At 43.8% G+C, this 13,138-nt stretch overlaps 1 protein-coding gene across 3 annotated transcripts in view; it reads left to right on the forward strand.

The window, feature by feature from the left end:
• Positions 1–13,138, forward strand: part of MLLT3 (MLLT3 super elongation complex subunit) — a 116,817-nt gene that overhangs the window by 45,600 nt on the left and 58,079 nt on the right. For 2 of the 3 annotated variants that reach the window (XM_081176562.1, XM_081176564.1), the window contains exon 3: positions 12,486–12,568. In XM_081176562.1, the coding sequence (XP_081032688.1) occupies positions 12,486–12,568 (83 nt within the window). Of the gene's footprint in view, positions 1–1,324; positions 1,732–12,485; positions 12,569–13,138 lie in introns of those variants that run through there. The other variant, XM_081176563.1, reaches the window with a different exon arrangement.

A 13,138-nucleotide genomic window follows, 5' to 3' on the forward strand; every position in this document is an offset into this window, starting at 1 on the left:
CAGTCCACAGTCAGTCTGAAGAGACCTCCTTTGTGCTCCTTTCTTGGTATGATGGCCTGGGACTCGGGCCTGGACTCGGAGCCAGAGGAGTCTCGGTCCGCACCAGATCCTCTGCCTCAGGCGGCATCTGAACCTAGTCTGGAGCCTGATCCTGAAGAGCCCCAGTCTGCACAGGTTCCCCTGCAGCAACAGGGTGGGCCGAGTCAGGGGCTTGAGCCTGCCCTGGCTCCAGATGTGGGGATTACCTCGTTGCCTTCAGCTGGGCCATCACTTACAGCTGCTCCACTACCAGTTGGGTCAGGGGAGGCTGAGGCAGCTCCTGGGTCTAGTAACCCACCGACGTCTCCCGAGCTGCAGAGACTAAGGTCTGAGAGAAGGAGAGACCTGAGTACTCACCTCTGGGCGAAACAGGGAGGTGAGTCGCCGGGGGATCAGGACTGGCCGCTACCCCGACAATTATAAAAGGCCGATGGACCCCGCCCCAGGTTGCAGGAGCAACATTGCTGTATGCCAGATCCTGCCTGAGATCCTGTACCTGTCCTTGCCTGGTTTCCTGCCTTGTGTCCTGCCTTGGCCCTGTCAGACTGACTCCTCGTGGAACTATTGGATTTGGGACCGGACCTGGACCACGTTTCTCGGGTTACCCTTGGGCCCAGCACAGTCTTGTAGTACAATACTTGTTCTCACTCACCTGGTCAGGTGCCCAGTGGCTTTGCTGTTATAAGTCTCATACCCTCCAACATTCCTCTGATGGAAATAGAGACATTCTATTCAACAACAACAATTTAGACCTCGTCTAGCTGACTGGCTTGCCCCAGCCACTTTGGGCGGCTTCCAACACATATAAAAGCATAATTAAACATTTAAAAACCTTCCCTATACAGGGCTGCCTTCAAGATGTCTTCTAAACATTGCATAGTTACTTATTTTCTAAACTTGGGTGTGGCACAACTCCATATCCTCCAACATTTCTCTGATGAAATTAGGGGTGTCCTAAGGAAAAGCGGGACATACCGGCATCAAAGCAGACACAGGGGCGGCTTCTGTAAAGCCGGGACTGTCCCTGGAAAATAGGGACACTTGAAGGGTCTGCAGTCCATGTGTCAATCGTTGTCGTCTGGAGCCAGGAGAGGTGTGATGTCGTGCTTCTAGAGTCCTGGTGACAGCGTTGCTCCTGGGAAACGCTCTGCTTTCAATCTATCTAGTATATTTCTTTGTCAAAGTAGCCAGGTCTTAAAGGTTAGCTGGCCAGATTTTGTGACATAAAAGCTACATCATGCGTTCATCATACAATGAGCTTTGTTCATTTGCATACTATTATGTGCTTCACAGCAGTGCTTAAGGTTGCTCTTGTCTCCTTCCCTTAAAGTAATCTAGGGCCGAAAGAGATATGATAACACTGAGAAACTCTTTATTTAACAATGGAGCGTTTCTGTTGTTTTTCTTAATCACATTTTTTATATATCCTCTGGTGACTTTTGATGGTACAGTGTGGTGGACCTTCCTTTTTATCATTGCCTATATTGTTGGAAGACTCTTGTTTTCATCCCAGTGAACTAGGACGTTTAGGCTGCTGTATCTGCTGCTCCTAAAGAAGACCAAACAACCAGTTTCCTCCAAGATAGATACTATAACAGAGAATATTTCCAGATTTTTGTGTGTCATCAAGGAGTACTAAATAATTAAACATGTATATGGAAGAAGCTTCAGAGAGTGACTCCAGTGATGAAGGTTAGTTGAGAATAACTTAAGAAAGAGAACTTAACGTGATGACTTGTAAGGTAGAAATCCAGGCTCAATTAACACAATGTACATGTAAATCATTGGTAAACTGATTGGAATATTCTGTTAAATGATAAGGATAGTTTTGCTACACCCTGCTTTCTGATATTTTTGATCCACTGCAGATCTTTGGCAATGCTCTCCTCATGACTTGTGAGGATCTATAAAGACCTGTGGCCTTAGATCCATGGTTTTGGGCCATCATGGCAGCTCTGGGAGATGCCTGATCCATGAGGTTTATAGTTCACTCAGTGGAGACAGAGGTTGATCTCTGATGTTGGTGGAAGTTGAAATTCAAGAATAATTACAAGGTTCCAAGAGGACCCTCTTGATGGATCTGTATTTGTGTGTGCATGTGCCCATGCACATTTTCTCATTATCATGTACTTTCATTCTTGACTTCCATTGCTGTTTCAGAAGCTTCTCTAAGTTGCAGTATGTTACACCTAGGATCCATAAACCCAGTCCCATAGTGCCCACCTTTGCCAAGTCCTTAAGTCTTCCCTTTACATCCCCCCACCCCCATATTGACTTAATATAACTGTTGTTTGCTTGTTTTATTTTTATTTTTTTAGTTTATGTGTTACTTGCTTGTATTAGAAACAGGGCTATCCATCAGTCCCTCCATTTAGAATAGTTCTAGATCTCATTCATTGATTTTCTTTTGTTTTATGAGTGTTTTATCTTTTTGTCTATCTCAGGTGATTTTTTTTATAAGCAGCTTATAGTCCAAGACACTAATTTGGTTTAATGTGGAATATAAAGTGGATGGGAAACTCTTTATTTGCTGTTGTTTAGTTTTACACAGAAATCCTTTGTTTTGAAGATCTTATAGACGCCGTTCCTAAGTGTGTGGGGACAGGCTGCAGTTTCTGTTGATAAAGGCACACTGCACATGAGTTGGCCTTATTCTTAATTACTGGTACACGTATTCAAGGCTCATCTGTCTTACTGATAAAGCCAGTGATAGGGACTATAATAGAGTTCTCTCAGCTCCCTTTGCCATGCAGCCTTGGAGTGACAAGGGCTGGGCAGAGTTAGAATCATAGAAGAGACCCCCCAGGGTCATCTAAGGCAGGCTTCCTCAAACTCAGCCCTCCAGATGTTTTTGGACTACAACTCCCATCATCCCTAGCTAGCAGGACCAGTGGTCAGGGATGATGGGACTTGTAGTCTCAAAACATCTGGAGGGCTGAGTTTGAGGAAGCCTGATCTAGGGCAACCGATGTTGACATCTCCATCCCACCTTAAGGAACAGACATGGGATTGTTACGTGTCACATGTCTGTTTCCATTCCAGCACAGTATGCTGGGAGCTTCCGTTGTGTATAGCTTTGCCTTTTAGCTGTTCTCTCTGAGACGACATGAGAGAGAGACAACATGTTTCTTTGTCCTGATTTATGATTAATAAATCTGTAGCTGTAGTATGCTTCCACAAGCCTCACGCCTATTCTGTGTGTGCAGTTCTCTCTGCTAATAGTGTGCCCTGGCTTTGAAGCCCGGGTCACTGATTTATGTCAGAGCACGGGCCGATGGAAGGAGACGTCTGAGCTGGGGCTTGCAAGCTGGTCTCCCGGCCCTATGCTTGCCGACAACAAGGTTATGGGTGCAACACTGTAATCTTCTGTCCAACGTAGACTTTGAGCCCACGACCCCAACTCTTGTGCTCTATCGACTGAATAAGTACCTAGCAGACAGAAGAGGTGTTCTACTCACCAAAGACTAGGCAACACCCAGGAACAGTAAGAGGGCCAGAGCACGATGGCGGTTTCACCCGGTGGCGTATTGCGAGTAAAACCGCCACAGCTCCCAAGTCCCTCTGCCACCCAGGGCACCGAAGGAGAAGCAATCTGCAGCCAGGAGCTGGTAGCAGAGGGACTCGGAAGCCACAGCGGTTTCACTCGCAGTATACCACCAGGTGAAACTGGCCCTCGTGCCACTGAAGGCTGATGTGGCTTGTTCCTTCCTTGGCTGCTGGCGCTGGCTGGCAGCTCCTTTAAACTTCTCCCATTGGAGAAGTTCAAAGGAAGCCCAGACCTCACCTCTGGAGCTGGTGGTAGTGGAACGGGAGGGGGCTCAGTCCATTGCACCTCTAGGGTGCCAGTGTGGTGTAGTGGTTAAGAGCGGTAGACTCGTATTCTGGTGAACCGGGTTTGCTTCCCTGCTCCTCCACATGCAGCTGCTGGGTGACCTTGGGCTGGTCACACTTCCCTGAAGTCTCTCAGCCCCACTCACCTCACAGAGTGTTTGTTGTGGGGGAGGAAGGGAAAGGAGAATGTTAGCCGCTTTGAGACTCCTTAGGGTAGTGATAAAGCGGGATATCAAGTCCAAACTCCTCCTCCTCCTCTTCTTCTTCTTCTTCTTCTTCTTCTTCTTCTTCTTCTTCTTCTTCTTCGGAAGCTTTTAATGTTTAATAGACTATTGTATTTTAATATTCTGTTGGAAGCCACCCAGAGTGGCTGGGGAAATCCAGCCAGATGCGTGGGGAATAAATAATAAAAATTATTATTATTATTATTATTATTATTATTATTATTATTATTATTATTATTATTATTATTACCCCACCCAGCATGGAAGCTCAGTTGGGAACTTTGGGGCAATTGCTGTATTTAGCCTTAACCTACTTCCAGGATAGTGTGGAGATAGTACTGAGAGAGTTGAGGACCAGCTATGCCATCCTAAGTTTGTTTGAGGAAAGGCAGAGTATGAATGTGCAAACTGAACCAAAAGTTACGAATCATAGAAAGCTTTGAGGGCAAATGAGCAGCTGCCTTAAACAGAAACGCCTTATGAACAGATTCTGCCACCTGATGTTTTGGATCACCTTGAAGCTGTCATTCCAAGCATCTGGAGGGCACCAGGTTGGGGAAGGCTGGTGTACTAGAATTAGGGGCAGGGCAGGGGACATAAGCCCTTAGATATGAACAGGCTTCCCCTTGGATCTGAGAGGAATGGTTTGCTGTCCCAAATAAATAGGAAGCATGTGCACTCAGAATATAGTTACATGCGATAGTTGGAATGAAAACAAGAGCTCCGGAGCATTTATTTGAACCGTCTGTGGCTTCCAAACAACAAAAGTTGGTTTTGTCATTTGTTTGCAATGCTTGTAAATATTTAACTTGCAGGCACCTTTCTTTCTGTTTCTCCACCCCACCCCGTTTGGTTCGTGATAGTGAAAGGCTGACCTGTGAGAAACTGATCTTTGAAAAATAGCTGGCATATTGACTGAGCAAGCAGCAATATCTGGTTATAGCCCCCCACCCCAAACCCTACCTCTTTGCTGGTAACATGGGGGAAGTTTTACATTGCTTTTAGATGGCTGGTGGCTAAGTGTCTCAGTCAAGCTGGTTAGAAAATGCTAACTTTGCATTAAGGTTTTTATTCCTTAAAGGGAAAGTTGAATATGAAGTGATTTGTATAGATGTATTCAAACCTAAATACTGCTTGAAACAAAGGCTGGAATTTGCCAGCCACTGGTTCAATGCGACGTTCTCCTTATCCCGTTCATCTCTGTGAGGGATGCATTGAAGTAATGTTTTGCAGGAGAGGTTTTCAACCTTTTCGAGTCCACAGCTCCCTTGACCAACTGCATTCTTTCAGCGGCACCCCTGTGGCAACCAGGGTTTTACGGAATAATCCCCAGGTGTGTGTGCCCAGGAAAGAGAGCCCTTGGGGTCTGACATGTGATTTGGGCTTAGATCTTGCTGCGGAGGTGAACTTCTGTCTGGATTATATCACTTCAGAGAGCATGCCACTGACTATAAGTTCCTCCAAATGAGGAAATATCCTGAATTTCAAAAATTTAGAATGCCAGCCTTCTCCCTGACCTGTTTTTTTTTCTTTTTTTGCAGAGAATATTGTTATATGAAGGAATATTGACGTGCACTCTCATGCACTCTAAAGTGCTGCAACCCAAAGAAACCTTTGACTACTTCTATTAACTGTTCTTTGTTGGTCATCCAAGAGACAAGAATTGTTGGTTGATAGCAACTAAATGATTTCACCAGAACTTTTTGATATCCTAAAGGAGACTGTTAGCCAGTATTCTTTTTCACCTGCATCACAGATTGCTTTGTTTAGACTAGGGTTACCAGACATTCCCAGTTCCCGGGGACAGTCCCCAGATTTGCAAATCTGTCCCTGGACAAATTCCGTCCCTGGAATGTCCCCAGATTTGCAAATCTGTCCCTGGGAAATGTGGCGGCGGCAGCCTCAGCAGCCCAGAGCCAGCCTGGTAGTGCAGTTGGCTCTGGCTGGCTTCAGGAGCTGCTTGCTGCCCCAGTACCGAGGGGGAACCAGGGACGTCCGACGGTACAGATCTCCTGCCCCCTTCCCCCTTTGTTTTGACTGATTGGGGAAGGCTCGGGAGTTGCGGGCGGCCATTGCCCAGTTTTTAAAAAACTCTGCGCATTTATGTTTCACAAGGTGCGAAAGAAGGGCTTGGCACCTTGCCTGGCACAGAAACCACACGCCTTACGCCCCTCTTGGGCAACGGCTGCCCACCTGTGACTCCCAAGCCTCCCCCGATCTGTCAAAACAAAGGGGGAAGGGGGCAGGAGATCAGGGAAGGCTCGGGAGTCATGGGCAGGCAGGGCACTGTTGCCCACTTTTTAAAAAACTCTGTGCACTTTATGTTTCACAGGGTGCGAAAGAAGGGCTTTGCACGTTGATACAATATGCATGTGTCCTTGGGCCCAGGGTGTTTTGCCTCACCATCCCCATTACTGATTCCCTGTTGCTACTCAGCTTCCAAAAAAGAAAAAAAAATGTCCCTGAAAAAAATCAGGTAATCATAGTTTAGACAACTATACAGTTGGGGGTTACGTGTGTGTGTGTGTGTGTGTGTGTGTGTGTGTGTGTGTGTTTAAATCCTCCCTAGCTTGGTGGATACATTCTTACTTCTGTGCATAGCTGTCAACTTACAGATTTGAAAATAAGGGATCAGCAGCCAAAATAAGGGATTTTCCAAGCACAGGTATGTTCAACTTCTGAGCCCCTCCAAGCCAAAGGCGAGTCCCCAGGCAACGCGGCCGATTTGATTGGCACAAAACATTCAAGCTCCACCCCGGATGGCATGGCCGGCAGGGAGGGAGGGAGAGGAGCTGCATCCTTTGAAACCCGGGAAATTTAAGGGACATCATCAATAAGGGACAGCAGCGGGACACGGTGCTGGGATAAGGGACTTTCCCGCCAAATAAGGGACGGTTGACAGCTATGCTTCTGTGGTTCTAGTTAAATGTTTCTGTGTGCCCGTGTGCCCGTGACAATTGCTTGTGTTCCATTTCAGCATCAGTGATTGGTTTTATACTGGACTTCCTTCTGATATAAATGTAGCCGGAAGCTCCTTTGGCTATTGTGCACATAAAACGATAGCGACAGGCGCTGATGCTTCAACCTTCCATCTATGGCACTTAAATAATCTTGCCGTCTACGGCAATCAGGTATCCCAGGAGAAAGCTGTGGGCCAAATGCAAAACTGCTTGGGCCCACTTCCTGCGAGAAGTGGAACTGTGTACGAGCCCCCAGTTTGCACATGCCACTAAGCCATGATTTAGTATTGCAAGGACGAGCCACGGCAAGCTCCTCACTACCTATGGTTTTGCCACCAAGAGATTGCAATCTTTCGCTTCAATTTTTAGATTGCATCTGAATCCCAAATAGACTCTTCTAATTATGTTTGTGAAAACAAGGGAGCTTCCCAGATTATGATTCGAAGGTGGATTCCCCCCCCCCCATTAACCATAATTATGACTACAGTTTGTCGGGATTCGAACATCACAACCAACTGTGGTTAGTCTAAATTGGAAGTGAATGCCTTCAGAATTTTTGTGGTCTGTGCTATTCACTGCACTGCTCTGCTTTTCATGTATTTCATGCATTCATGCTTCCCTGCCATCTGTTGGACAGTTGACGCTGATAAGAGCACTTTTTAAACAAACCCTTGCACAAGAAGAAATGCATTAGCATGTGGGGTTTTTACAGTCCAAAAATCATTTGTGGATTGTCAGACCTTTCTTATTTTGGCTGCCTTTGTGAAAATAATGGAGGGATGTATAATATTTCAATGAACAGCCAAGCCTTTTGGCATCCACGTAACATTTTTCTGGAATACCTGAAGCGTGGCCATCCAAAAAGTACTTTAAAAGGTTTTTCCAGTTCTTTTCTCCTCCTCCAGAAAAAAAAATCCCTTTAATAATCACTTATGGCTCTGAAGTATGCTGTGTTCTGCCCCCCTCCCCTTCTTCACTTCAATAAACGGCTAGTTTCCCAGAGGATTAGCTAATACATACCATCTGTGTCAAGATGAGGTTGTTTTGCCAAAATTTCTTTGGCACCTAGATAATTTGTTGTTTGGGTAGAGTCAGCTGTTTAATGAATTAGGTATTAAAAAGAATGAAAGAAACCATTTAAGCTATTGGGCCTGCTCATTTTGCAATAAGATAACAAAGTTTAAGTATACCTATTTCATGAGGTGCCTTCACATAATCTGTCAACAAACAGTTTTCCTGCTGCTTGTCTGGCATCCAATTTCGACTTACCTTAAACCATGTGAAAAAAAAATGTATCTGAACAAATACATCTTACAAATACAAATATCTGAAGGAGCTTCTCCACCCCCATCGTTCTGCCCGGACGCTGAGGTCCAGCGCCGAGGGCCTTCTGGTGGTTCCCTCATTGCGAGAAGCAAAGCTACAGGGAACCAGGCAGAGGGCCTTCTCGGTAGTGGCACCCGCCCTGTGGAACGGCCTCCCATCAGCTGTCAAAGCGATAAACAACTACCTGACATTCAGAAGACATCTTAAGGCAGCCCTGTTCAAGGAAGTTTTTAATGTGTGATATTTTAGTGTATTTTTGGTTTTTGTGGAAGCCGCCCAGAGTGGCTGGGGAAACCCAGCCAGATGGGTGGGGTACAAATAAATTATTATTATTATTATTATTATTATTATTATTATTATTATTATTATTATTATTATTATTAATGAATTCAGTATCCCATTCTCAATAGCAGTCCGTAAGCAACGTTGGATAATGTAATGCATCTAAATGTATTGGCTGGTACAATATCAAAGTTACAGAACCATATTTCTTCCTTAAACATTAACTACCATTGTAGTACTACTTAGTGTTTTAGCACCACTAATAATACCTTTCTTCCGGTGGTTTTAAAGAGATGTTTGTCTTGTGTTGGTACCCTTTTTCCTGTGAGTCAGGTGAGCAATAATTTCAAGAACCTGCAGTGCCTCTAATCTTTATGGACATGTACACTATATTATAAGGGACGCGGGTGGCGCTGTGGGTTAAACCACAGAGCCTAGGACTTGCTGATCAGAAGGTTGGCGGTTCGAATCCCCATGATGGGGTGAGCTCCCGTTGCTCGGTCCCTGCTCCTGCCAATGTAGCAGTTCGAAAGCACAAAGTGCAAGTAGATAAATAGGTACCGCTCCAGCGGGAAGGCAAATAGCATTTCCTTGCACTGCTCTGGTTCGCCAGAAGCAGCTTAGTCCTGCTGGCCACATGACCCGGAAGCTGTACGCTGGCTCCCTCAGCCAATAAAGCGAGATGAGCGCCGCATCCCCAGAGTCTGCCATGACTGGACCTAATGGTCAGGGGTCCCTTTACCTTTACACTATATTATGTACCCAGTACTTTCTCAGTGTTTGAAATTAGCCAGGCACCAGGCTATTGGCCATTTATGACTAAGGACTCAGCTACATTGGCAAAGAAAAAATGCTTTACGTGCATTGTTATGCATTCTAACACCGTGACACCAGATGGCACTGTGGAGTTCCGTTTTTGCCTACCCGATTTCTCATAAAAAGTTTGCAACACATTTAACTGAAATGCTTCTTTGATGTGTCTAGATCCAGTCCAAATGAAGGTGCCAGACATCTCCACCATCTGAAGGTGCATGCCTGGGAATCATTGGTTCTTGACTGTCTTCACACACATCCTGTAGAGTTCTGTTTATTATATTTTATCTGCACAACCGTATGAATTTCAGGAACCAAAATGCTGCATCTGTGCAGCCTGAGCAGGAGCAGTGAACAATGTTATAGCAAAAGGTTGTCGCTTGTCTTTGCTTCCCCCACCCCAATGCCCTGCTCACAGTTGTGAAGAATGGCCCTACGTTATGACTGGCCCATGTCACCATTAAGAAAAAGAAGCAGGAATAGGCCAGTATATATGTGGGCTGTCCCTTGATCAAGAGACTTTTCTTCAAGTTCTGAAAGCTCTTTTTTTTGGGGGGGGGGAGTTTTTATTATCTTTTTTTGGAAAAGTTTTTATTATTAAAATAATTCAGCATTAATACACACATATTGCGAATATACAAGCGTACAAACATACATTTCATACAATCCTTAAAAATGTTCAAACATACCTACACCCAATCCCACAGATAATGCCTTTTCCCATCACAATCCACCACCCCCCACCCCACCTTTGTGTTAGACTTCCAATCTACTCAACTGCAATTTCTTTCCATTTCTATTGCTTTCTTTCACACACCTTTAACCTAATTTCATGCTTATTTTTCTATTACACATTGTTATCCATCTTATTTAGTATTTCAGTATTTAAAACGGAACTTGTTTATTCTAATAGGAGTTCTGATTTTTCAATATGGTTTTGCAAGTATCCTTTAAACACCTTCCAGTCCCTATCTATCTTCTCTTTTGAGATCCTTCCAATTTCTCCCATTGTTTTGGATATATTGTAATACTCTAATAATTTGGCAAGCCACTCTGTTTTTGTTGGTATAATACCACTTTTCCATTTTTTCGCAATCAATAGTTTTGCGGCTACTGTTGTGTATAAATATAATGTCTTGTCTTCTTCCTTTAGACTTCCTGGTACTATTCCCAATAGAAAACCTTCTGGTGTTTTCCTAAATGAATATCTGAACATTTTTTTCATTTCGTTATCTATTGTTTCCCAAAATTGTTTGACGTTTAAACAATTCCACCATATAGGCATCATAGTACCTTTTCCAGTGTTCCGAAAGCTCTTAACCCTGCTCAAGATTGTCAAATGGTTAACTCAGAATCACTCAGTTCATCATTTGAAAAATAAGACACTGGAGCCATCTTGCCCTAAAATGGCAACTAGACATTCCATTTTGGTGATTGTAACCTTGGTTTAAGGAGCCATTTGGCACCTAGCTTATACAGTGGTACCTCACTTTACGAACTTAATCCATTCCGGAAGTCTGTTCTTAAACCAAAACCATACTTAAACCGAGGTGCACTTTCCCTAATGAGGCCTACCGCAGCGGGTGCCCTTCCACCATTCAGCTTCTGTTCGTAGACCAAGGTAAAGTTTGCAAACTGGTACACTACTTCCAGTTTTGTGGAGTTCGTAAACCGAACAGTTGGTAAACAGGGCTGTTCTTAAACCAAGGTTTCACTGTAGATCTGAGTTCCTAACACTGTTCCTGACTGATTCAGAGAGACATCCATTAGAGGTCTGGGTTTGCATCCATTCCAATGGGTAAAGGAACGCAGTTTCACTTGCAAACAGTCCAAAAGTTTCAGACCCACAAAAAACTTTCTACCCCATCTTGCATATAGATTTTCAGTCAGATGCAACCAAAAAGGGGGCAAGGCTTTTGTCGAAATTCGCTTGCTGGTTGCTTGAACCAGTTCTTAGTAGCCATAAGTAAGCAAGCAATTAATTGTTTACAAGTGTGCTGGAAGCAGCCTCTGTGCAGGCGCAACTAATGACATTGGTGTGTGATTTCACAGCCTTGTCATGTTAATCTGTAACAATTGGATTTAATTCTGATTGAATTCAAGGACTCATCCAGGGCATAGCAAGTAGCCTTTTCCTTTGCTTGTTTATATGGTTCCATCAGTGTGCAAAGTCAGTTTAGAGTACAAGAGAACAGGTCCCTGCACTGAGGAGCTTACAATTTCTGAAATTCGGTACGGGGATACAGTTACCTTTTTGAGTATATGAGACCAAGGAGGAAGAAATACAGTGGAACCTCGGGTTGCGAACGTGATCCGTGCGGGAGGCACGTTCGCAACCCGCAGCACTATGTCTGCGCATGTGTGTGATGCGATTTGGCGCTTCTGCACATGTGCTAAGTATGAATTAGCGCTCATGTGCAAGCGCCAAAACCCGGAAGTAACCCATTCCGGTTCTTCCAGGTTCAGTGTGGTCCATAACCCGAAAATGTGCAACCCGCAGTGTTCACAACCCGAGGTATGACTGTACCAGATCTGCGTGGTACAGATCACCAGCCAAGTCTGTTAACTTTAAATTTGGGGAGCTGACCACAAAGTGATTGGCTTTTAAGTACATCAGTTGTAAAGGATAATAATATTATGCAAATGATCTCAAGAGCTTTGAATGAACTTTTCAGGTTTATCTGTAAATGATTATAAAGTTTGGGAAGTGAGTACTTTTTTATTATTAAAAAGAATACTGAATAACAGAAAGCTGATAAGTTAAAGATATCCAGTAGCCAGTCTTTTTCCAGTGGCTGAGTTCAAATATTTGGGTGAGTCCTCCCCTTTCTTGAATCAGGAGAGAGACGGAGGGAAGGAATCATGTTATGAAATGTTAACATTTCCCCAAATCGTTTAAAAACCAAGGAGAATTTTTCTCAGGCAGTTTGAATGGCTTCATATATAGAATTATTACGCCGATTGTAAAGACTCAAAATCTTTTTCTCTCTCTCTCTCTCTTCCCCCCCAGTGTGCAAAGACCCACCGTACAAAGTTGAGGAATCTGGCTATGCTGGTTTCATTTTGCCAATAGAGGTTTACTTCAAGAACAAGGTGTGTAATACTGTTCTTTCAATTTCTCAGCATATATCTAGATTTTTTTCCTTTGAAAATAGCTAAAGAAATGTTGGTATAAAATATTCTTTCCAAAAAAATTTGAAGTGCTCTTAGTTCTAGAAGGCATGAGAGTAGCTTAACTTTTATGCATGGCTGGTTGACTTGCTGCTTGCCTTCTGTTTGATTACAGTTAATATCATTAAACCTTTAATTATCATGTTTAGGTAGTTATTTCCGTCTTTTAAATTTAATCATGAATTTCCCTGATAGCGAAGGGAGGAGAGAGGCCCCCTTGCCCCCCAACTCTTAGAAGTTATGGGACTGTCCTATCTTCATATAATTTAGGAGCAAGCACCCCTTTCCTGCCCCTATAACTATAATCAAGTTCAGAGCTCACTTCTTACTGTGATTTATGTGCTATTTGTGCTTTTTTAAAACAACAACAACAACAACTTGTCATTGCTCTTCCTGGGATATTAGAACAAAAGCAAAAGAAATGTTCAATCTCTTTCATCTTGTTCATCTGTGTAACTTTGCTTGATCTAAACAATTTGAAGTGTTGATATA

This window comes from Podarcis bocagei (genome assembly GCF_964188305.1).
Source record: "Podarcis bocagei genome assembly, chromosome: 17".
Classification (NCBI taxonomy): Eukaryota; Metazoa; Chordata; class Lepidosauria; order Squamata; family Lacertidae; genus Podarcis; species Podarcis bocagei.